Source organism: Podarcis vaucheri (assembly GCF_965113315.1).
Source record: "Podarcis vaucheri genome assembly, chromosome: 11".
Classification (NCBI taxonomy): Eukaryota; Metazoa; Chordata; class Lepidosauria; order Squamata; family Lacertidae; genus Podarcis; species Podarcis vaucheri.
In genome coordinates, this window is record NC_138749.1 from 13,265,435 (window position 1) to 13,291,054 (window position 25,620).

General features: G+C 43.0%; 1 protein-coding gene across 4 annotated transcripts in view; it reads left to right on the forward strand.

Moving 5' to 3' along the window:
- Positions 1–25,620, forward strand: part of DCC (DCC netrin 1 receptor) — a 948,093-nt gene that overhangs the window by 864,634 nt on the left and 57,839 nt on the right. For all 4 annotated transcript variants that reach the window (XM_082241768.1, XM_082241769.1, XM_082241770.1 and 1 more), the window contains one exon: positions 9,596–9,628. In XM_082241768.1, coding sequence (XP_082097894.1) covers positions 9,596–9,628 — 33 coding nt within the window. The remainder of the gene's footprint in view (positions 1–9,595; positions 9,629–25,620) is intronic.

Sequence of the window (25,620 nt, forward strand, 5' to 3'; positions counted from 1 at the left end):
TGTTTATACCCTAACACTGTGTCCTTAACAACTCGGGATCACGTTACCTGTGAAATTACCCCAACACATGCCCACACAACCACTCTGATCTGAGGGACTGGCACTTTTTCACATGTCTCATAATATCCATTCTGCCTTTGTAAGAAATTAATATTTAAGTATAGAAGCACCTTTGGAACTTCCTGCCATTTGACATTAGGCAAGCACCTTCACTGTACTCTTTCAGCAGCTGTTAAAAATGTTTCTGTTTAGACAACCCTACCCAAATATGTAGAATGTTGAAGTTCGTTTTTTGTTTATTGCTGATTTTTTAATATTAAAAATATGTTCTAAGTAGCTGTTTTTAACTGTTTTATGGATAGTTTTATGGTTTTGTTCTCTTTGTAAATGGCTTTGAGGGTTGTTGTTTTTTACAATCAAGTGGCATATAAGTTTTATGAAGCAAATGCCCTCTTTATACATGCTTACAAAAATGATGCAACGTGGCACCAGAAGTTCCCTTTGCAGTTAATGATCCGTACTTAATCATTCTGAAGGCAGCATTTCACTCTCAATGTCCCATTAGGCTTACAGCAGACAGATTAATAACATTAAATAGTAAATATTCAGCAGCAGTGTTCTTCTTTAGTATCCAAAGTTACGTCACTATGTTCTAGAAGGTTCTTTACTACAGAATTGCAGGTTGAAAAGAGCCAAGTGAATTAATGTCATGCAGAGAAGGGATTCCCCACCCCCACCCCTCAGTCTCTGAAATAATTCATTAAGAGTCTGCCTTTCCCCTTCACCTGTGGCTGAAATAGGTAAGTCAGGAAGAGCAGGGCTAATGAGAGCTATTCCGCGGTGCCACAACTGTAGCATAATTTTCTTCTAATGTGTCACTCCTCATTTCCAAATGAATCTTAATTGCAAACTGTATTATAAGTGGGAACTGCAAGGCAGTGGCTTATTAAAAGTCCTTTATTGTGCCAAGCCACGAACTGAGAGAAAGTTTGCTGCCCTGGAGTCATAGAAAAATAGAATTACAGAGGTGAAAGGGACCCTGGGGGTCATCTAGCCGCACCCACTACAACGCAGGAATCTCAAGCATAGATGACAGATGGCTGTCCAACCTCTGCTAAAAGACAACAACACTTTCATCTTCTGTGGGCTTTTATTCCATATGTGTATTCAATAGACGCACATACTTGTATTTCAATTTCACACGTATTATGCTGCTGCCAGTAATTTGAATGTTATGCCTATCCCTATTTCTGTTAGAATTCCTGCTCCATGACTGCAGTCATGGGATTTTTGTCTATCACATGACAGTGTATGTTTTGACTCCACAGAGTGGGAAGTGATGGAGACAGGATGTTTGTTTTACTGTGTTCTGTGAAGTGGGACTGTTGTCCTTTGTTCTTCCTCTTAGCTGTCTGATGCTAGAGAGAGAGGGAGCCGTGTTGCAGTGCTCCGTATGTGTTTATATGTAAATAAAGGAGATTAGCCAACATGCAGAGTTGCTGAGGTCTGTTACGCAAGCTGCGCAAACTCTGCGGATCCCTAAGTGTGCCGGTGTCTGTTGGTATCGGTCGCTGTGATGTCCGGGCAGAAGAAAGCTTTTGAAGTTCCCAAATGATTGACCAGGAGGGAGGGAACATGCCAGTTGGGCATGTGTCTCTGCCAGGGTCCTACTCGAGTGTAGGCTGAGCTCCTAACACTTTCTCCATTCCTGCAGACCTCCTCGGGTGTTAAGATTGGAGGGTAGTTTCACCACCCTCCAAAATTCACCAGGGTGTCAGCCCTTCAGAAGGCATTCTCTGCGCAGAGGTGCATCTCATTAATTAGCTTTTGGCATTTGCCAAAGATGCCACCCATACTTCTGATCTAAATTATGTTGATTTTACTACCATGCTAGTATATTGTTGTAACCTGCCAAGGGATCCTATTCAAGGCCAGGTAAGAAATCCTATAAACAAACAAACCAACAGTGTGGTTAGTTGCTGTTTGTGTGACATTGTTGTAAGCCAAAAATAGCTTCTCTCCTGAGTTTACGCCAATAAAACTCAGAAACATGAGGAGTTAGGAGTCCAACATTGTTTATTGCAAAGCAATAGGTTACAGTCAGATTGTTCCGCAAAACTGCAACCCTGCCCAGTGGTCCAGGCAGTGGTATTTATAAAATTTCAAACAAAGCATTTCAATTTTCATCAATCATATACACCATTACCTCATTTCATGTTTAATACACATGTGCAATAAGCATTGGCAATTTCTGCTGATTAAGTTCTGATTTCCACCATGTTCTGTTACATTGTGTTAGCATGCATGTTGGGAACCTGTGTTACGTGTAGCCATTTGGACCATGTAGCAACTTATGTTCTAGCTTTGAGCTGTATCTTTGTGATTCACATATTAGCTGTATTTCTGCCCCAATGGGTGGGGCGGCAACTTGCAAAACCATCAGTTTCATAAAGTAACAGAATATTAGACGCACACTCAATGATTTGCAGGGGTACACATTATCACATTTATTGTGGCCCTTTGGGCCACCACCACCACCACATGGTGCCATATGTCAGAAGAACCAACTCCCACGGCAAGTTGCCAGGAACGGATAAGAAAAGGAAAAGTCCTTAGCACCAGCTTTTTATACAATATTCACAGAGAAAAGCCTGGGAATGCAGACTCTTGGAATAATGGCGTTGTCCCAAGTGACTCTCCACCCCCCTTCTCCCACTTCCTCATTCATCACCTTCTCCCCTATGGGTGACGTTGAGGGCCCTTTGCTTCTGAGGCCTTTGTTCTACTACTTTCAATGCTCGCTGGGTTTTGGGAGAGGGTGGGTCTGAAATGCTTTCTAAAGACACTGTGTCCCTCAGCTGTTGCCTTCCTGGTTCTTCCTCCTCTCCCATGATTTCCCAGTTTTCCCCCTCATCTGCCTCTGAGCTGTGACCTCCCTCAAACCCTTGTTGTCATTCTGAACTAGCTTCTATTTCTCTGGAAGGGTCAGGCTGGCTCAACCGTTCCTATGATGTCCAATCCCTGACCAGTTTCATAGAATTTTAGAGTTGGAAGGAACCCAAGAGTCATATAGTCTTAACCTTCTGCCATACAGGAACCTCAGCTAAGGCATCTATGGCAAGTAGCCATCCAACTTAAAAACCTCTAAGGAAGGAGAGGCTACCACCTCTTGTGGGAGTTTGTTCCACTGCCCAACAGTTCCTACTGTCAGAAAGCTTTTCCAAATGTTTCGTTGGAATCTCTTGTAACTTGAAGCCATTGCCTCGAGTCCTACCCTCAAGAGCAGGAGGAAACAAGCATGCTCCCTCTTCCATGGGACAGCCCTTAAGATATTTGAAAATGGCTTTCATATCTCCTCTCAGTCTCTTCTTTTCCTGGTGTGTTTTCATCCAAGTTTGCAAGCCCCCTCCATAGAGGCTGGCCCCTCTCACTGTCCTCGGAGCTTGCATACCGGTAACCTCCTCTGGCTGATATCCAGACAGACCAGGGAGATTTTGATAGGCAACATTTTCCCAAGCGTGGGTAAAATGCACAACCCCTCCCTCCTGCTTCCGCAGGGGAAAGAAAATAAGTCAGAAATCTATTTACATGATGTTTATTTCTGACATTACAGCACTAGAGAAAAACACGTCCTTTCAGTTCAGTTCTTCTAGCAAGTCAGACAAACTTCCTGAACATGCGCAAATGGAAGGTTTCAGATTACACTCTTCACACAGACTTATCCAGCCTGTGAACGTCCTGGGAAATTCTTCTTTCCCACAGATAGGCGCATCATTTGATGTCAACAATCTGTGTGTCCGCAGCGGTGATGTTTCCATATACTGACAGGAACCAAGTAGGTCCCAATTCATGCAAATGGGTACAGGCAGGCATCCACTGTTGGGATTTTTGACTACGTGCTAATCTGATGCAGCTTCCCACAAAGCAATTAAGAAGTTGGCCAAAGGCCAAGAAGACTGAGCAGAGGGAGTTATTCTGCCTAGACATATGGGACCTTGGATACAGCTCTGCTATTGGTCAAGGTCTCCACATAGGCATGATGACTCATGACCTTCCTTGCTGGATAGTTGGTTGGTCAGTGTGGCGTTCTGAGAGTTGTTTGGAGTTTGTTCAGTGAGAGAGTTAAGATCCGTGTCTGTATCCTGTATATAGTAACTTGTAGAGTCTGCTGTAAATAATAAACACCTATAAGTAACCAGGTTACTGGTAGCAGCGTCTTGTTGCTGCTTCATCCTACCTGTCTGCAACTGATTGCTTCTGGAGGTCTGCGTATGCTCTGCTATATTCAACTGTGTCTAGCTAAGATCCTGTAACAAGTTAAGGTTGTGAAACATCAATATCCACAAGGTTTAAGTATCTACCAGCAACCACATATATGAACCTACCCGGACCATGAGATCATCTTCTGAGGCCATCCTTTGTGTGCCCCCTCCTTGAGATGTTTGGAGGGCGGTGACATGAAAACGAACCTCCTCTGCAGTGGCTCCCCATCTGTGGAATGCTCTCTTCAGGGAAGTTCACCTGGCGCCTTCATTACACACCTTTAGCGCCAGGCAAAAATATTCCTTTTTAACCAGGCCTTTGGTTGCCCTGATTGACATCCTATGCCCTTTGAAAATGTTTTTTTTGGGGGGGGGCTAATGGGTTGTTTTTTTTATTTTTATTATGCATTTTGTTCTGCAAACTGCACTGAAACCCCCGGGTATAGGGTGGTATAAAAATTCTAATAATAATAATAATGTCTACTTTGGGGGCAATTTTTTAAGGCAATATGGTATAGTGGTCAAACTGCTCCCACCCCAGTATTATCAAGGGGACCTGCTAGCAAGAGCTCTACCCAGTTTTCCCACAGTTCCCCCTGTAGTCTGTATTTTTTCCTTTCATTCCTTTTCACCTCACTATGGACAATCCACCACTCCTCACCAGGTGTGTGTCACCTGCCCAATGAAAAGGACATGCCTCATGCATCCGATGACATGGACTGCATTCCATAAAAGTACCGTATTCTTCCATGTATAAGACTAGGGGTTTTTTCCTACCAAAAAATTAGGTTAAAATTGGGGCTCCTCTTATACACGGGTTGTGCTGAGGGGGTGTTTTCTTAATTTGGAGTCCCCCAAAATAGGGGACGTCTTATACATGGGGCCATCTTATACACAGAAAAATACGGTATATGCCATCATCTTTCTTCCAGGATTGCATCTGACTAAGCCATACTCAGAGTAGACCTGTTGAAATCAATGGCCTTGGGTAGGTCATAACCGACTTGAGTCCATTTATTTCCGTGGGTCTGCTCTAAGTGTTGCTAAAGTGAGATCTAACGCTTCTTCTTTAAGATGCCAGAAGACTCTTTGTTGTTTTCACGGCAGCCGACTAACAGACTAACCCTCTGGAAATTGCCTAGGAGATGCGTTGCTATCACAGTACATAGAGAGAGCATCCGTAACCTTAATTTGAAGGATGTATAAATTATGTGAACTGATATGTGTCAGTCGGGGAGGGAGGGAGGAAGAGACAGGTTGCTCTTTGCTTGTTAATTCTGATCGGCATTACCCTCCTATTAACACAGACAAGAAAGGTCTTTATATGGGGCTTTCTGCAGGACATGATCGACAACGGTGTTAAATTTGCAATCATCCTTTTCTCTTTTTTGAAAAACTGCTCTATAATTGCTGATATTGTCATCATGGAGTGTTTCTCTCGCTCTCTCTCTTTTTTGAAGAGACAACATCAGGCAGAATTTTTAGCCTTACAGTGCCCTCTAATGCTTCACTGGGGTGACAAGTGTGGGAATGGGAAACCAACTTACATCCCTGAGTTACAGAGAACTTGCCAGGAACCAATGTCATAGACCAAAGCAACCCTGAAATATTTCATGGCACTATTTATGACAAGGGTTACATCCTCTTAGCAGTACAGCAGTGGAAGGGACATGAAAAGCAAAAAAAAAAGCTTAGTTACAAATGCCATAAATGCTTGAGATAAAGGTTTTGGCCAGGGCATGTTGACAAACTGTATTTGTTTTTGATGCCCTAATTATAAATCATAGGTATAGACCTGTGAAGAAACCCATTATAAAATTATGCTCTAGGATTTCTGTCCTTTGGTTCAATGTGGAAGGGAAAGGGTCAGTAGATTCCTACACACTTCCTTATAAAGTTCAGCCTTCTCCACACTAGTGCCCTGCAGATGTTTTGAACAGATGGTTGTTGATCAGTTATGAGAGTTGTAGTCCAGAACATCTGAAGGGGATCAGGTTGGGGAATACTGTCCTAGATATGGTCTCACCTTGCAGCAAGAACTGGATTTTGGGGAGAGGAGCTGAATATGGGTTAGCAGGACTGTAGGGACGCGGGTGGCACTGTGGTCTAAACCACTGATCCTCTTGGGCTTGCCAATCAGCAGGTTGGCAGTTCAAATCCCTGCGACAGAGTAACCTAGCAGCTCGAAAGCATGCCAGTACAAGTAGATAAATAGGTGCCGCTGTGGCAGGAAGGTAAATGGCATTTCTGTGCACTCTGGTTTCCATCACGGTATTCCGTTGCGCCAGAAGCAGTTTAGTCCTGCTGACCACATGACTCAGAAAGCAGTCTGTGGACAAACGCTGGCTCCCTCGGCCTGAAAGCGAGATGAGCGCTGCAACCCCATACTCGCCTTTGACTGCACTTAACCATCCAGGGGTCCTTTACCTTTACCTAGCAGGACTGTAAGGTTTTCAACGACCAAAACCAAGAGAGAGATTTAGTAGAATTCTTCTCACAATCACATTTTGTTGGGTCGTTGTTCATTAGCGCAATAGCAAGAACATAAATCCATAAAACCTGCATGAACTTGTGCAGAGTCCTGCAGGATCAGAGGAAATATTGATCTAGTCCACTATCCTGTTTCCTACAGTGGCCAGTCAGATAACCTCAGGAAACGCACAGCTGGGATATGAAGCCAAGAGTCCCCTGTGCTGTTGCATAGCTCAGGAGTAGGGGAAGGGTGTAGCTCAGTGGTAGAGCATCTGCTTTGTATGCAGAGAGTCCCCGGTTCAATCCCCAGCATCTCCAGGTCAGGCTGGGAGAGAGTCCTATCCAATATCCTGCAGATCTGCTGCCTGTCAGAGTAGACACTACAGCGGTACCTTGAGTTACATACGCTTCAGGTTACATACGGTTCAGGTTACAGACTCTGCTAACCCAGAAATAGTGCTTCAGGTTAAGAACTTTGCTTCAGGATGAGAACAGAAATCGGGCTCCAGCAGTGCGGCAGCAGGAGGAGGCCCCATTAGCTAAAGTGGTGCTTCAGGTTAAGAACAGTTTCAGGTTAAGAACGGACCTCCGGAACGAATTAAGTACTTAACCTAAGGTACCACTGTACTGAGCTAGATGAACCCAGTGGTCTGACATGGTACATGACACCTTCGTATGGCGAGGTGTCAATTAGTTGTCATAAGTAAGAGATATTAGTAGACTTACCATTGCCAATTTATTTAATACAACTAAATTTTAAAAGATACAGCTTCCTTTGTATTCAAGGATATGTTGCCTCTGGTTTTGTAAACCATAACTTTCCATGAACTGCCCCAATTCCACCATGGCTATAATAGAAAGATGCTTTTCATTTTTTATATATCCTCTTCTCTGTCTCCAACAAGCCGAGAGCTGGAATACCAAAATAGCATATTCCAAAGCAAATCAGCAGCACTCATTATGCCTCAGATGTTCTCCTAATGGAGAATTGGTTATATATTTATGTTTGGCAGATTTAACACAATAAACGTATTTTGTGAGAGTGCCACCCCTATCAGAAAACTGCAAAGACTTGAGATTTGATTCCTTATACCCACTGGCTTGTTTTGTCACACCTTTGACAACATAAAGATTGGATTGAGTAGTGAATGGACAGATAGAACAGTATCCATCCCTTATTACTTGCCTTCATTTATGAAGACCAAAAGTATTTTGTCACCTTTTGAACACAACCTGTTTCAATTGCTTCATACTTTAAGCAAGATTCAGTCATGTAGGTAGCTGACCTACCCCAAAAGGCATACGACTCAATTGGGTGGTCAGCTAGAGGATGATACTATGCGTGGGCTCTGCATGTGGGCAGGAGCATGACTGGATAATGGGTATAAAAAGGAGAAATTGGGTGATGAATGAGATGCCACTGAACTACTCGGGCTTATGTTCTGGTGCCCCTTTGATGCATAACTGCTAGATATGCAAAGCATCTACACAATGATATTTCTTTGGCAGACATTTCATAACACAGGAGTAACTAACATGGTGCCCTCCAGGGTTGTTGAATTCCTCCTTCTCTTCTTCTTCTTCTTCTTCTTCTTCTTCTTCTTCTTCTTCTTCTGCGATCCCTCGTAGCCAAGTAAGATTGTCTTCCATGAACACAGTTTTAACAATGAGTCCGTAAGTGACTGTGGAGGCCAATTCTGGATCCACACATCCTTCCACAGTGGGGACATTGGTTTCTGGGCAGGAGTTGATCACGGTGTGGATTTGCCAAGCATACCTTCCTCTTAGTACATTTCTCCCTTGCGCCCTGAGTTCGAGTGTCTTCAAAGCCCATGGCACCTTTGGTAAAGGCTGTTCTCCAATTGGAGTGCTCACAGGCAAGTGTTTCCCAATTGTTGGTGTTTATACTACGTTTTTTAAAAATTTGCCTTGAGACAGTCTTTTGTTGACCACCAGCATTACACTTTCCATTTTTAAGTTCAGAATAGAGTAGTTGCTTTGGAAGACGATAATCAGGCACCTGCACAACATGACCTGTTCAAAGAAGTTGATGCTGAAGAATCATTGCTTCAACTACAACTTCCATCAGCCCCAGGCCCACAGCCAATAGCCAAGGATGATGGGTTCTGTAGTCCAAAACATCTAGAGATCACCACATTGGTTACTCCTAACATAGTATTTCTCCCAAACATTCTGAAACAATAGAAGAGCAGTACAGAATTCTGTAACATTTCAACTTGAGCTGAGTTCTCTGCACTATTTAAATAAATAGCTGAAGGCCACTGCAGCCTGAGAGTCTTGACAATGTCTATAAATCCTGAAGACTTAACTGGAGCACTTGTAATCCCATCTTTCCTTTGTATGTGATTATTATATTTTAAAAGCATGTAAAATCGCTTTTGAAATGAAATGACGAGCTAGCTTTCAGTGTGCAGGAGGGTTGGTGCCTAATTATTCAAAGAAACCATTTCTTCTTCTTCTTCTTGAATCTCATTTCTTAATTAAGCTTTCCTAATGATACCCCAGATCAGGGGAGCTGTGGGTGGGGACAACCTGAGACTTCTTATTCTCCTTCAACAATCAACATCTGACTTCATTAGTTATGAGATACAGATGAACTGACTGACACTTGTACTTTCCATCTCTCAAGATGATTCTGAAATTAAAGAATAACGTCAAAATCTTCCCTGTCATATTCTGATACAATCGACTGGAGAGTAAAAAAAAGGGGGGAGGGGAGAACAGAGAGTCTGCAACTTGATAAGAAAGTTAGCTAACAAAATGGCTGATTTGATGCATTGAAGTGCCTACTGATAAAAAATGACTGACAGTGTTGTTTTGTTGTTGTTTTTGCCTTGCAGTGGAACATCCTGACAAAATGGCTAATGATCAAGGTAAGATGGCCTTATTGTGTCCTGTCTTCTCTTGAAATCAGTGCCAAGCTGTAGGTGCGATGCCAGCCCCCCTTCCTTTGTGTTCTGCTCTTCACCTGGCCAGCACACCTGATGAGGCAGACACTGGCATGATAATTAATCTTGTTAATGAAGTTCTGCTCGGCTGAGGCTGCTGTTTTGATGGGGAAGATGTAAATTTTCTTGAGAGGAAATTGTTTTGTCTCTTTTCTGAAGGACCAATTAAAATGTCAGGCTCCTTTGTATGAAATAAATTTTTTCCTCTCTCTGCTGCACTTCTGAATAATTCACATTAAGTATAATTAAGGTTGGCATAATTTCCAAGCTGCTCTTACACCCTTTTGTGGGTTATAGATTAAAGTTCTGGAGCCTCATGGTAAGGACCACTATATCTATCTATCCATAAATCAGTTTCTCCCTCATGTTGGAAGATGGTGGTTTAGTCAACTTTTCAAGGCATAATTGTTGGTAGCGTTTTATCCTCTTCTTACTATTTTTAAACTCATTGTGATGTTTGTTCTTCATTTCAAGCCAAATGCTTGTAGTCATTTGTTTACTATGAAGGGGAAAATAGTTGATTATCACTTTAGGTAATTACATTTTTTGTCTGGGGAGGAATGGCTGAGTCTCTCCAGGCATTTGGAAAGGAAAATAGCTGTCTTTGCTTAGCTGTTGGCTTCTATTGATTCACCCATTGGATATGTATGGGGAAAACATCCCATAACACCAGTTTCATGTCCTGAGGGTTCTGTTTTTCCCCACTTGAATCCTTTCATCAAGCTTGGTGCAGTGGAACCTCTACTTACGGATGTAATCAGCTCCGGAGGTCCGTCCGTAAGTCGATCCGGGTCGCTGATAGAAGCACCGTTGTGCGCAGTTGCATTTGACAGCGGTGTGCTTCTGTGCAGGTGCAGACTGCGGCAGCCGCTTCTGTGCATGCGCGAATGGCAGAAGCCGCTTCTGCGTGTGCGCGAATCATGGCAAACCCAGTATTTACTTCTGGGTTTGCCGCGGTCGCAACTTGGAATGGGCCCAAGTAGAGGCGGTTTTAAGTAGAGGTTCTACTGTACTTAATGTACTTTGGTTGCACTGGTCACTCTGGGACATAGTGAAAATTAGGCCTTATATATGATGAGGAAATGATTCTACACATATTTATTTTTATTTATTTATTATTTTACTTTGAGAGATGTCACCTCTCTGGATTTGCCTGTTTTCCTCTTGGCATACCTGATGCCCAGTGTCAACATTTGGATTAGGCCTAGGTGCATAAGATTCATGTAGCTCTGTATGTTGTGATCAACAGCTCACACACAGTCTTTGAATCAGATGTGTGCATCTGTCATTTGCACATTCTGTGTAGGCCCTATGTAGATATTATAGCCATGTGTGGATGCTCAGTAGGCCCAACGGTGGGAGAGGAGCCTCTGACTGGGTATGCACAATCTCACCGTGATGTTTGTCTGAATGTGTCCTTGGTGTGCATGTGCATTATATATACTACATATGACAGGGACAGGGTGGCGCTGTGATCTAAATCACTGATCCTCTCGGGCTTGCCGATAAAAAGGTTGGCGGTTCGAATCCTCGTGATGGGGTGAGCTCCCGTTGCTCTGTCCCAGCTTCTGCCAACCTAGCAGTTCGAAAGCATGTCAGTGCAAGTAGATAAATAGGTACCACTGTGGCAGGAAGGTAAACTGTGTTTCTGTGCGCTCTGGTTTCCATCACGGTGTTCCCTCGTGCCAGAAGCGGTTTAGTCATGCTGGCCACATGACCCGGAAAGCTGTCTGTGGACAAACGCCGGCTCCCCGACCTGAAAGCAAGATGAGCGCCGCAACCCCATAGTCGCCTTTGACTGGACTTAAGTGTCCAGGGGTCCTTTACCTACTTACCTTTACCTACTTACATATGATGCTCTAGTTTCCATGGAAATATGTGCAGTCTCTGACCCTGCTTCCAGAACATGGCCCTACATGGATTGGTCTTAAATATAAATGTTGGGGAGTGATAACCAGGAAACAACACGTTTTGCTCCATAAGACTCCACCCCAGAAACAAAATATTATAGCAACTTGAACATAGGTCCTTCCCACCCACTCCTCTCTCAACAGCCCCCAAAAAGCTCTCTCTTCACATTCTCTCCTTAAGTAACGCTTTTTAGGCTCTTGAGGATGAATAAAAATGAATATGGAAAATGCAGCACAAACTCTTCTCCTAGTGCATCCTTTCCAACCTTTAGATCGTTGGACTACAGCCCCCACCTTCCCCAGACAGCATAGCCAATGGTCAACAATAATGGGATTTGTAGCCCAAGAATATCTGGGGACTCCAAGTCTGGGGAATACTGTACACTATCAGCTATCAGACTTACCCCATCCCACATCAGATTTGCCCAGAAAATAAGTCAAGAAGGCAGAATCCTTAAATAGCTCTGGTTCATTTCCAAACCACCCTGACTTTGAAACTCATCATAGAATCATAGAGTTGGAATAGACCACAAGGGCCATCGAGTCCAACCCCCTGCCAAGCAGGAAACACCATCAGAGCACTCCTGACATATGGTTGTCAAGCCTCTGCTTAAAGACCTCCAAAGAAGGAGACTCCACCACACTCCTTGGCAGCAAATTCCACTGTCGAACAGCTCTTACTGTCAGGAAGTTCTTCCTTGCAGGGTATGTAGGTTTCCATCAGGACATTTCTGCCTGCTACACTACCAGTGCACCAGAGTGGGGCAGGAAGGGACAGATCACCACCCCAATTCCCACAGAAAACATCTGTTGCTACTGCCCAGTAGGATAAGGGTTGTTTAAAGGGAATGGGGATAGGTGGCCCAGACATTTGAGGTCTGGGTGGGTGAGTAGGTTGGGAATTTCCCTCCACCTTAGATTTCAATCCAAGCTAGAGGTTAATTCTGGAGTCTCATGGTGCTCACCTCTTCTTTGAAAGTAAACATTATAAGCCCCAGCTTTTATGTGGGCCCAAACTAAGGATGGATGAATCTATAAATTTCTCTCTGTTTCTAATTTTTTTTAAATCTATACTTCAGGCTTTCACACTTCTGTCACAATTTGCATTTTTAAAAGAAAAATCCTCATGGAAAATATGAGCATTTTAGTGTGAATTTCTTCTAATCACCTTTCTGGATGCAGTTTTGACTGATGCATACTTTTGCAACCATTTCCCCTAATATAGTGCATTTTGCATGCTGTTTTCACTAATATTTACGCCTCTATGCACGCTTCCTCCTCATATATGCATTTTTGTACAGACTGATTGGGGAACCACAGTGCAAAATTCAAGGAAAAGCAAATTTCTAAGAACAACTGTGTTTCAGTTAATCTATTGGTCTGAGAAGTGCAGATTAGGAAGTTTCTCATTAAATCGCAAGCAAAATCCAATTTATTGCCCAGCCCTAACCTGAAAAGCTTTGCTGCAGCCCCTAACAATGATGTCCTTTACACTCATATTTCCTAGGCGTTAATGCACGCTAAGTAATATAAACATTTCTACTAAAATAATAGCCCGTAGCTGTCACTTCACACTGCCACTGAATAAAACGAGGAACTCAAGAGAATGTCTGGATGGCATTTCTCCATGAGGCAAAAGCCTTGGAATTAATTTGTTTTTGCTGGAAAGTCATGCAGCGTAACAAACTGTTCTCTCCAACTTTAGCATTCCGTTATAAATGGGCAAAGTAAACAATCGAATGTGTTTGATCTTAATAGACATTCTGGAACATAAAGTAGATGCCATTTTCCTTACATACCTTGTAGCGATTCCGAGTAAACACAAATAGAATCAAAGGCAGGGCTCTTTATCATTCGGGTGACAGCACTGCTAATTTCCCTGCCTACGTGGTATCAGAATAATAAATTGAGATTTGGAAAAGTGAAATGTGAAAAGAACAATGGGAATGTGCTTGAAAAATGGAGGTTTTCTGGGCAATTATTGCTGCTTTGCGAGGCATTGTTTCATGCTGTAGTACAGCTTAGAGTTAAAAGACCATGGATATTTTAAGGTGTTCTTTTTAAGTGTCATAATACAGCGCTCTCGTAAGAAGTATCAGGAATAATAAATATTTATTCCCTTTCTTGAATTCGTTGTGATATCATTTGATAAAAGCAAATGCTTAAGACAAGAGCTACCTAGATATGCAAAGCTGACAGGGATTTTTGGTATCACATTTTATTTTGTAAGACACATGTTTTTAAATTACGGTTTTGTTTTGTTTTGTTTAAAAATGGCTGCCTTGTAAGCATATCGGCTTGCCCCCACGATTAAGGGGGCTGGAGCCACGAAACATGCACGCATGCCATGGGTCATGCTGATGTCACTCATGCACATGATGGGGCCAGCTGACAGGTCATGCACACACTGTGTGGCACACATGAGTGATGTAAGCACGCTGCACTGCATGCATTACTGAGGTGAACACATCGTGCAGCATGTGTGCATGGCTGCCACATAATTTTGAGGATCCCTTCCTTGAAAAGTTGGGGTGCCCAGGGCCCCACTCTCACACCCAGTTGTTACCTTGTTCTTAACACCTGGTTCTCTTGGTAATTTTGACATTTATTTTATGTAATCTTCATAGAGGTGTGGAGGATTAAGTGGTTTATAAATCCTGTTCCTGAAAAGGGACCTGAAGGATAAGGGAAAGGTGAAAAAGGACTTTGCCGTTGCACTGATGAATGTAGCCTGATCTACTCGTGCAGCAGAATGGTGGGGTGGGGAGAGATAAGGACAGCCTTTCTCAACCTGTGGGTCCCCAGATGTTGTTGAACTACAACTCCCATCACCCCTAGCTAGCAAGGCCAGAGCTCAGGGATGATGGGAGTTGTAGTCCAACAACATTTAGGGACCCACAGGTTGAGAACTGCTGGACAAGGAGGTGGTTGAATGAGCTGCATCACTTCTGATTTTCAGTAGAGAAGCTAATTTTGAATGCTTCCTTGGGTTAAAAAGCATGCACACAGAAAGCCAGCACATGAGGCAAAAGGCTGAGACCCCTATTGGGTTCCCTTTCTACTTGTGGTGAGTTCTGTTGTGTAGGCTTTGTTGAGTTTTTTGTTTTTGTGTTGTTGTTTTTTGCATGGAAGAGCAGCCAAAACTATACCCCACCTGCAATCTGAACTGGTGGTGCAGCCCCATCCTACCACCTCAGGACTGTATCCTGCAACCTCACTCTTCTATATGTATAGACAAGGCCTCAAACAAAACAGAGCAGAGGCTCAGATGTAGGAACAAGGAGGAAGGTGGCTAAAATGGGATTCATAACACACAGAACTGAGCAAGTGGACTTGCATAGAAAATATTGGGGCATTGTGTTAATTACAGTGAGCGTACAAAGAAGAGTGGGGGCATACCAAGGACTATCTATCTCATCCTCTTTTTCACAGCAGCCAATCAGGTGCCCCTTGGAAGACAGCTAAAAGGGCATGGAAGCCACAGCCCTTCACCTCCGATGTTCCCCAACAGCTAGTACTCAGAGATGTGCTGCACCCCAGCTAGAAGGTTCCTTATAGCTGTTAAGGATGTGCCCCGGCTTCCACTGAAGGCTGAATTCAGCACTAAATGCAGACTCCTTTGGAGTGATTTAGGCTTTGCACCAAGTGAAGCAAAACTTTCCCCAAAGTAGTGCCTTAGATATTCAGAGGATGCAGAGAGAGTCAGACAGTCTCAAGGTCCATTAAGAACCCCAGAGAAGTTCTCCGTTGAAGGAAAAGCTCAAGGAAGGAAGGAAGGAAGGAAGGAAGGAAGGAAGGAAGGAAGGAAGGAAGGAAGGAAAGGATGTGGGAAGCTTGTAGTGTTGTGCCTGACTGCTCTAGCTCCCAAACAAGGCATATCTTGCCAGAACTCTCAGTTTTCACATTTCCAATCACCATGCTTTGGGAAGGGAAGTAGAAGGAACTTGCCCATTGTTATCAACTCACAGGAGCTTCAGACAGCTTTTCCTCCGCTAATTTGTCTAATCTAAGGCTTTTCTTCCCCATACATCTCCTTACAAATAACGTAGTACCAGAGGCAAAGGCTGCTTCCTGCGCATTCATCCTGACCTGTCTGGACAAAATTTGCAGAGAGTTTAGATGCTGTTTGTAGGGCATTCATTTCAATTTGTGTGCAGGGAGGTTATACGATGCTGCAGTGATCAGTTGTTATCCTGCACTTTCCAGTTCCTTTTCTTATTGCATTCCCTGTCTGGTTTTCAGAAGAAGCAGGCTTGTTTGCGAGAGCTTCAAATCCACTTTAACTGCACAACCTGAATTTGCTGGCACGTGACTGAAAATTGCAGCAGCCCAGAAGCGCCCTGAGTGTCATTTCATAACCGTTGTTTCCTGCCTCATACAAATGAACAGAATGAATGGCTCTTTTCATTTTCTGGAGGGGAGCAAAAGGGCTCTATAGTTGGAAAAGGCCTTCCAACATTTCGAGGGTAGCTGATTAGCAAAGCCTGCTGTTCCCTTCACCTGACTATACCCTCACTTACAACTGAGATTTTCCTTGCCTATAGCTTCCATGCATCTTGACCATGACTCTTCCATCTCTCATTCAGAGTTTCCTTGCATTTCCTCCCCCACATTAAGGTAGGAGTAGAATTGTTGTGGGGAAAGATTTGAGCTATAAGCACATCATGTGCTTTCTGCCTGCTACTTTATTTCTCTGCCAAACCAAGCAAAGACAAAAAAGGGGGGGGAGACCCTCCATTGAATCTTCTTGTTACAGCCTTGGTTGTGCCTTGTTGTTTATAAATCATTAAAGTAAGTCTCTCTCTCTCCACACCCACACACACACCCTAAATCCCATCGTCATGACGCCAAGCCCATTGCTTCTGTTGTTGTTGGGGGCTTGTTCTACTTAACGGGCATAGCCTGTAGAATTCTATAAAAAGATTACATTAAAAATGCTCACTGGATTGAAAAGCTCAAGCAATAACAGGAGCCGGAGCAGTTCCTTCAGGCAGCAAGGCAGGCTATGCACTGGTAACTGCTATTAACTGACGGCCATGCTTCAGAGTCCAACCGGCTCTCGTTTTCCCAGCCTCCACCAGCAGAAAAGGATGGATGGAGTATAGAGCACCACCAAAAAAATAGAAATAGAAAAGGTAGGATGTAGCAAAAAGGAGAGGGAAAGAGGGCACCACTTTTCTGCATCAAGGATGGAGAGCATGTGGCCTCCAGCTATTGTTGGGCTGGATCTACACTGATCTGTAAAAATGCTATTGAAGGCTATAAAAAAGCTATATATCTCTCAATGTAATTTCCCATTGCCAACGTATTGCCGCTCTGGTGTCACATTTTTATAATGCATTTTAACGCTATAACCGAGCAGTGTAGAAGATTCCATTAGCCCCAGCCATCATGGCAAGTGATCAGGGATGCTTTTACGGTCCTGGCGTTCAGTTGCTCTGAGTAGGATTGCAGTAACAAGGTTAGCCAAGCAACAAACTACTCTTAGAACTGAGTTTTCTGGTTTAGTGTCCTTGCAAAGAAGGTGGCATGTGATTCCTTTTAGCAGCAGGGTGGTTTGATCAGTGAAAACTTCCAAATCAAGCTTCAAGATTATTGCTATATCTCAGGTGTGGTGCTTGTTTGCTGACTCCTGGTTCGCCAGAATTGGGGTGACTTTTGGAAAGACAAAGTACTGCCTTAGTTGCCCAAGATCTTGATTGTATTACTAGATGAATCCTTTCCACAGCAAATCCCATTTACTAATGGGAAGTGGTTAAATTTATCTGCTGACAAGTGTGACCAGATCAATTGTTTGTTTGGTTTTTCCCCAGCATCTCCCACTGGTCCCCCAGTTTCCCCATTCAGTGTCCGGGGAATAGAAGTGGGCTGCAATAGGCTGCCATGTTACAACCCCAGAGGCTCACCTGTGAATTTGGGCACATCTTTTTCCTTTGAATGTGTTTGAATCAGGATAGAAAAGAACGAAGTCCCTTTAGGACTTGACCCAGTCTGAGAAAGCTCATACTACTTTATTTCATGTGGAGAAATAAATAAACATGCTAGATTCAAATTAGATTGTGTATGTGGCAGTAACCTCACTTTGGTCAACAAGACATTATTTCCCAGTATGTAATAATAAAACAAATCTCCTCTCCTCCCACCCACACTCCCTTCCATTTGTTCATTCTCCTTGCTCTGTGGGAACCAAAGAAATTAAATGGGAAGTGGCAGAGGTTACCGATGGGTTTGGCAGAAAAATGTGTTTGTATGCTGCAATATGCCTTCCTCTTCAAGGAGTTGGAGGCTGTAACCAGGCCTCATATGCTCACAGCAGTGCCGTTTGTTGTCCAGAAAACATGTGTTGCCTCATTTTGACTGGTTCTCTGGGGAAAGCTCTGGGAGCCAAGGAAACATAAGGTAACCTAATAAGGTAAATGATCACACCTTCCTTTTTTCTGCTGCAGGCATTCAGCTAAACTTTATGGGTAGCTTCCACCAGTTTCCCTTTTTTATAACCATGCATTAAAATAATACATGGATGCACAGAAATGTTGATACAGAGGACTCTTTATAAAGCATCGTGAAAAACAACAGTCGGGTACTCCAAATGAGACTGATTTCAAAATGCAGCAGTAAGATGATGGGCTATGGTTCAGTTTAGAACTCACATGACCCCTGGGTTGTTGTTTTTTTTAAAAAAAGTCCTTACAAAACTGCCAGCACTTTAGCACACATTTTTCTTTATATACACGTTATGCCAGCAATTTCCCCATATGTACTCTATATCTTATTTTCCCTAATATTTTTGCAAACATTTTCTGGTGGTGAAGTGCACTGCCAAATTTGCAAGTGCAAATTTCAGAGGATAGCTTTGCTTCAGTCCACTTATTGCTTTTGACAAGTGTGAAGTAAGGTAGGTTTAAAATGAAAACTGAAGTAAATTTCTCCCCAAATCCTGCTCTGGGATCTAATCTCGGGCAGCAGATGTGGTGTGTTGTAGCAGACCACCTATGCTCAACTTATTTGAAAATAAAACCAGATATTACAAACGCCATAAACCTCCAGTGTACTCGCCTTCCAAAAGAAAACAGGTACCCTTGGAACTCATTGCTACTCTTGGGAAGCAAGGAAGCACATAACAGCATGGAGCAGTGCAGGTAACTTGTGTAGAAATTTAATTTTAGGAGATTATTCGTTAGGTGCTGGAAGTTTGAAGCTCTTACAAAACTTCTGTATCCTCTTTTAGCTGGTCCATGGAGCTTTTGGACTTGTTGGAGCTTGCTGGACTTTTGGTGCAAATCAGAACAAGCGACGTTATAGTTTAGCAAGAGCTTTATTTGAATGGCATATGCAAATGACTTCACACAAGAAGAAGAAGAAGAGCTATTCCTTACAGTCCCAAAATAGTTAAGATTAGAGGTTGCAGCAGTGACCTGCAGTAGGGATGCAAAGCAGCGGAGATTTCTGTCCCATCTTAGGTTTGTTGCAATCAGTTCTGTTTCTGCTCCCCTGTAGTTTGGCTTCTGCTAAAACCTACATTGTTCATCTTGCTATCTGCTACTGCTGCAGCTTACGTAATTTAATTACATGATTAATGTAATTGCATTTCAGTGGAATGAAAAGTTTTTTTTAAAAAATGCAGACTTAAAAAGGATGACAGGCGCTATCCATATTTGCTTGCGTGGTTTCCATCTCTGACAAACATATGAACTGTAGGAATCCCCCCCCCTTTTCATTTCAAATGGAATTCTCTGACATCCCTCCTTGTCAGTCCAGGATCCCATAGTACCATCTTGTAGTCCATAGTGGGTTGGTGTTCCAGGTTCAAAACGATTGACACACCCACACTCTGAGCGGACCTCTCTACTTCTTCCTCTTTCTCCTTAGTGATAGCCATTGATTGTGTACAGCTCAGATGTGCTTCCTATGACTCAAATGTTCCAGCAGGTCCCTAGATGCTTCCTTCACATTTCCATGTTCTCTCCTCCATAGAATAGGGTTACCAGACGTCCCCGAATCCCGGGGACAGTCCCCGGATTTCCAAATCTGTCCCTGGACAAATACCGTCCCCAAAAGTCCCCAGATTTGCAAATCTGTCCCCGGGAAACATGGCAGCAGCAGCCTCAGCAGCCTGGAGCCAGCCTGTTAGCACAGTTGGCTCTGGCTGGCTTCAAGAGCTGCTCACTGCCATGGCGTCCGCCATTTTTCCTGCGCCACGGCAGTGAGCAGCTCCTGAAGCCAGCCAGAGCCAACTGCATTACCAGGCTGGCCCCTCCTGGGCAACAGCCGCCCGCCTGTGACTCCCAAGCCTCCCCTGATCTGTCAAAACAAAGGATTCATTGCAAAAAATCTGATAACCATACCATAGAACACAGGCATGCACAGAGTACCTCTGCCCTTTGTTCCTCTTCTCCCAAGCCTAACTGCATTTTTACTTCCTGCTCCAGCACAGCCCACATTTTGCTGTTAAGTGCAAAATAGGAGGAAGCTAAGTTCTAGAGAAATAAATTTATGGAACTCCTACACTTGAAGCCAGGACTATTTTTGAAACCAGCTAGACAAGGCCAAAAGAGGGCCCTTAAATCATTTCAAGGTAGATTTCCATTCACCGTTTATTAAATCAGTTTTCCGTGTCAGGCTAAAGGTGTTAAGTAAATGCAGTCCTTGATTTGATTTGATTTTATGTCGGCACCTAATTTAATTAGGTCAAGTAACAAAAGCCCTTCATTTGCTTCTCCTGAAAGCTACAAGGTGGCTCTACATGCTATTAGCTGCTGCACTCTTTATGAAATGGTTGTATTTCTCCAGTGGCCAGCACAAGGTCTCTGCAGAGTTTGGGTTGCCTATATATACGAAGTGTGTATATATACAAAGCCAGCTGTTTTCATAACGAAATTACTTTGGTGGTTATATAATTATACCAAAGTGCATTTCTGCATTTCTTTGCACTGGTTTCAGAGCGATTATATAATGAGGAATTAATTCCCTTAAGGAAAAAGAAAACTGTGCACAGGATGAGGAGAAAGTTAAGCAACAGCAACTGTACAACAGGAAAACCTGGGAAATTAGAACTGAGAATTGTTTCTAGAGAAGCCCAAACATATGTTAGATGGGACTCTTGGTTTGGAGGGGGTGGGAACAATCTGTTGTACACCTGAGCTGAAACAAAGGGTGGCATCCAACTAAGTTTTACTCAGAGTAAACCGACTGAAGTTCTGCTTATTCATTTCAGTGGGTTTACTCTGAGTAAAACTTTGCTGAACGCTGACCTAAGGGTTGTGTTCTTTGCTAGCCCTACTCATTGAAAATAATGGATATGAAAATAATTATGAAAATAACAGATACAGTGGTACCTCAGGTTACATACGCTTCAAGTTACATACGCTTCAGGTTACAGACTCTGCTAACCCAGAAATAGTGCTTCAGGTTAAGAACTTTGCTTCAGGATGAGAACAGAAATCATGCTCCGGCGGCGTGGCAGCAGCAGCAGGAGGCCCCATTAATTAAGTGGTGCTTCAGGTTAAGAACAGTTTCAGGTTAAGTGCGGACCTCTGGAACGAATTAAGTACTTAACCGGAGGTACCACTGTAAATCCAAGTTAGGTCCATTAATTTCATTGGGCCTACTCAGAGAAAAACTCACGACCCATAATGTTTAACTTTACAGTCTTGTTCAAGAACTGCAAACATGCAGTCTCCACTTTGGCCCAGTTTGGGGAGCCATAACGTTTACCCCTTGCACCGCCCAGCGTGTTCCCTCCTCCAAGTAAACCACCCTGATATCCATTTCTTTTCTGATCCTTTGCTAGCACAGTGATGGTGGCCGTTTCGACCCTTTCAGCACTGTGCTGAAAGTGCCAGGATGCAGGAAGAAGTCACTCAGTTGCCTAGGAAACCAAGCATGCCTTCCAAATTGTTATTGTTATAATGTTATCATTTGACTAATACTGGAGGTATACTGGAAAACTAATTTAAAAAAAAAAATTTCCTGCAAAGAAGTTGTTGAGCTTTTTTTAGGGAGGGGCAAACCAAAGTTCCCCCATGGTGGAAAAAATGCAATCGACCGCTATCACACGGGGACCTGTAGATCGCAGTCGACTGGTTGGACATCCCTGGTCTAGACAACCAGGTGACTTTTTCCTCTATTGTGTGACTGTGCTCTGCAGGATGGCTCTGGAGAGTACAAAATGGATGTGAAGAGTCACAGAAAAGGGGAGGAATTTAAAGCAAATAGGGAAAGTGTAGGGGGATTCCTCAGAAACTCCCGAGTTTTGTCTTTCAGCGGCCTGCAGTGTGTATTAGAATCACAGAACCGTAGAAAGGTAGAGTTAGAAGGGGCCTGCTGGAAAGAGACTCATAATCCTCCAGTTGACTGACACCACTGCGCAGGCCTTCCAGGCTGAAAACCAGAACCATATGCTTCAAATGGTTGCCTCCTCTGTTCTGTGGAAGGCAAACAGCAGAAACTTGAAACCCATACTGTTGAGTTCAAAATGCCGAGCCTTCTCTGGCCGAGGAATTAATGTGTTGCGTTTGACAGGACACCTGCCATTTTATACCTCGCTGCTTTTAATCTCATGAATAAACAGAGTGCTAATTGTTTGAGTTTGCAAGGAAATAGCATTTGTAAGGCAGTTGAAGCGCTGCCTGGGTGTTCCAATTTTTCACTCTCTCTTTTTCCAAACAAAAATGTAATTCAACCTGTGCCGTGTTTGGATTACAGCAGTTATGTTGCTGCTTGGCTGTTTGAAGCAGAAACTGCCTCTGCTCAACACTGTTTGGCCGAACACCAGAAATTGTCTGGTTTTGCTTGTTGCGGCGCTTTCTCCCAGCTGGTAAGATGTAACTGAAAGTTACATCTATTGCTTAATGCCAGCGTGCAGAGAGACCCCTCTTTCAATGCTATAATAGCAGAAAGATGCCTCATTTTTTATTTTATTTTTTTACCTTTCCCTGGATCACAGCTGCCGTGCAGTGAGGAGAGATTCAGATGGATTTCAAAGCCTTTTTTAAGAGTGAGAGAGACTGAGAAATCAAGAGTGAGAGATGATTTTGAACCGATACATATTTGCCTATTCTCTCAAAAGAGTCCCCCCCCCCCGCTTCACCTCTGATTTTTATGAAACATTTTTCCTGTAGGGAGAATACTCAGCGGGATGTGGAGATAATAAGATATAATTGGATGTCAGTGGTCCAATTGTGGTCTTTTTTTTTTTTTGAAGGGGGGGGACTTGCAGCAAGTGCCAGAAGATTCAGGAGATCAGAAGATTAATATAGCTTTAGGCTGCCATCCAGTGTACATTTATCTGTGAGTAAGCCTCATTGGCCATAGTGGGACTTACTACTGAGTAAAATACGCCAAGGCGTTGGTGCTGTTGGAATAATTTTTCAGTGCTATTCATATGTCCAATCCTAACCTTGGAGGAATGTCACCTTGGGATTGTTTTCTGTCTTCATCTATTTGTCGTTTTAAGATATTCTAGCAAAGCAAGATTGGTGAGGAACTCTGGGATAGCTCAGTTGGTAAGGTCATGGGTTCAAGAACAACTTTGGGCAAAAGGTTCCTGCATTACAGGGTTTTGACTCAATGACCCTTGAGGTTCCTTGCAGCCCTAGGATTCTCCTGTTTTTCAGTTTTAATTTAGAGTAATTTATATATTTAGAGTATCTGTTCCCCACTTTTCAGCTGAATTGGCTCCTGCAGTACCTGGCATAGAATCAATAAAAACAAGATAGTTTTTATCACAGTCTTGCACTCTAAAAAATAAAACGTCACAACAATTAAAAGCAAGGAAGAGGAAAAATGCAAACATAGGTACCATCTCTTCAACTTAAATAGTAATCTAAAGTGTGAGAGGTTCTATTATATAAGGCAAACACAGAAGTCTTTCTGAATTTGCTTTTGAATCTGAAGGGTTACTTTTCCATAGCAAAACTCAGAGGCTCCTTATGGTTATTGAAAAGCACAGGGACAGTTGGAGAGAGCAATGATATATACATACATACATACATACTTACATACATACATACATACACATACACACACACACAGAGAGAGAGAGAGAGAGAGAGAGAGCCCCCCTCAAATACTGACCCCTCAAATAGGAACAGAACTACTGTCAATCAGTGCTCTCCATTCCCATCCATTTCAGGTGGTCAAGAAGGATTGATTATCAAATTATCAAACACTTCTGAGTGGTCTAGGATGAGCAGGATTACACTCCCTTTGGTGATCTTCAGGCTCTCTTTGCATGTCTAAGCAAAGTCTAAGCTGAGTAATAAAATTGCATCACCATAAATCCAATATGAGATATTGGTTGGATTAGTTTTGTTGAAATGCCATGCACTAGACTTGTTAAGGGATATTTGATTTATAGCTCTGCTATCAGCCTAATTGCCACAAATCAAAAGCTCAGACCTTTTGCTTTCATGCATAAAACTAGAGTCTTTTGCTTCCCTAAGGAGAAGGTCTATTTTGAAAACACTTTAGAATATATTCTAAAGCTGGAGTGGGTCTTATTTGATAATTATAGGAGGTTTCGGTAGATTGGAATGAAATCACCAACTCATATATATTCGCACTCATTACATTATTTTCCAGCATAATTGGAGCTTAAAACTAACCACAGGATTTTTTGTAAAGCTAAAGGCCATGTGTCTCTCTCACCGCCCCTAGGAAAACAGCAAAAAGGTATGGATGGGCAAGGATGGAATTTTGTTCAAATAGGATGGGATCCATTCTAATAACATCAACATCGCTGCTGCCTACTTCTTCCACATTTTCCAACATTCCTTCTAAAATTTGTACAGTAAATATGTGACAATTTTTCAAGGGGTGCAAGTTCCAGCTGGTCTAAGATTTCTGACCACATGCACAAACATACAAACAAACACCACATATCCTGCTCGTGGGTGCAAAATGACTAATTTGCTCTCCATTTCTAATGATTACGACTGAGCCGTTGTGCAACTCTACTCTGCTTCCGAGGATCAAATGCCAATGGCTCTGCAATTATCTTGATTGAGAAGTTGATTATGCTGAAAACGCCCGTGATGATAATGACCTTACATTCCTAATTGGGCCTTTCAAACCAGAGCACTTCACACTTTTGCTAGGCAAATCAGCAAAGAGGAATAATTTCAGGTGTACCTAAGCTCCAGGCGCCTCTCCTGCACAATGAAACAACTTCTCAGGTTAACCACCATCATTCTCGAAGCATATGTCAGGTCTCCCTGCGGGCTGCTGCAAAGCCTCTCCTAAACTCGTTTCACGGTGTGCACCTCCAAGGTAACATGGGCAAATCCATCAGTTGTATGCCTGACCACTCAGAGCCTGTGGGGCAGCCCTGTTATTTTTATGAGACTATAAACCCTGTAATTTTTACGAGTCTATAAAGTTTCCGTTGTAATTTAAGACCCCGAATTTGCTGCATGCGGGTAATCAGGATAACATATCTTGTAGTTCCCAACTCTGCTTTGATCTCTCTGCCCAGTTGTTGGTAGGTAGCCGTGTTGGTCTGCTGTATGCCATCAAATGCCAACAGTGCCCTTCAGCCCTCTATATTGGACAAACAGGCCAAACCCTACGCCAAAGGATAAATGGACATAAATCTGATACCAGGAATCGCAAGACTGAGAAACCAGTAGGAGAACACTTCAATCTCCCAGGACATTCTATACAAGATCTCAAAGTAGCTGTCTTATTACAAAAGAATTTCAGAAATAGACTGGAAAGAGAAGTTGCTGAGTTGCAACTTATTACCAAACTTAAAACCATGTAGAGACCTGGTCTGAATAGAGACATTGGATTCTTATCTCATTATACATGATTAAGCTATTTTTAGCCATCTCATCCCTTGCTTTTTCCTGTAAGACCTATTGCAGTCGTTAACAGTCGTCAACCAGTTTACCATACCTATCAGCCAATCACCCATTCCCACCACCCTTCTGAGTAATACTCCTCACTATATTTAAGGGTCTGGTGACTTCTGTTTCAGTGTATCTGAAGAAGTGTGCATGCACACGA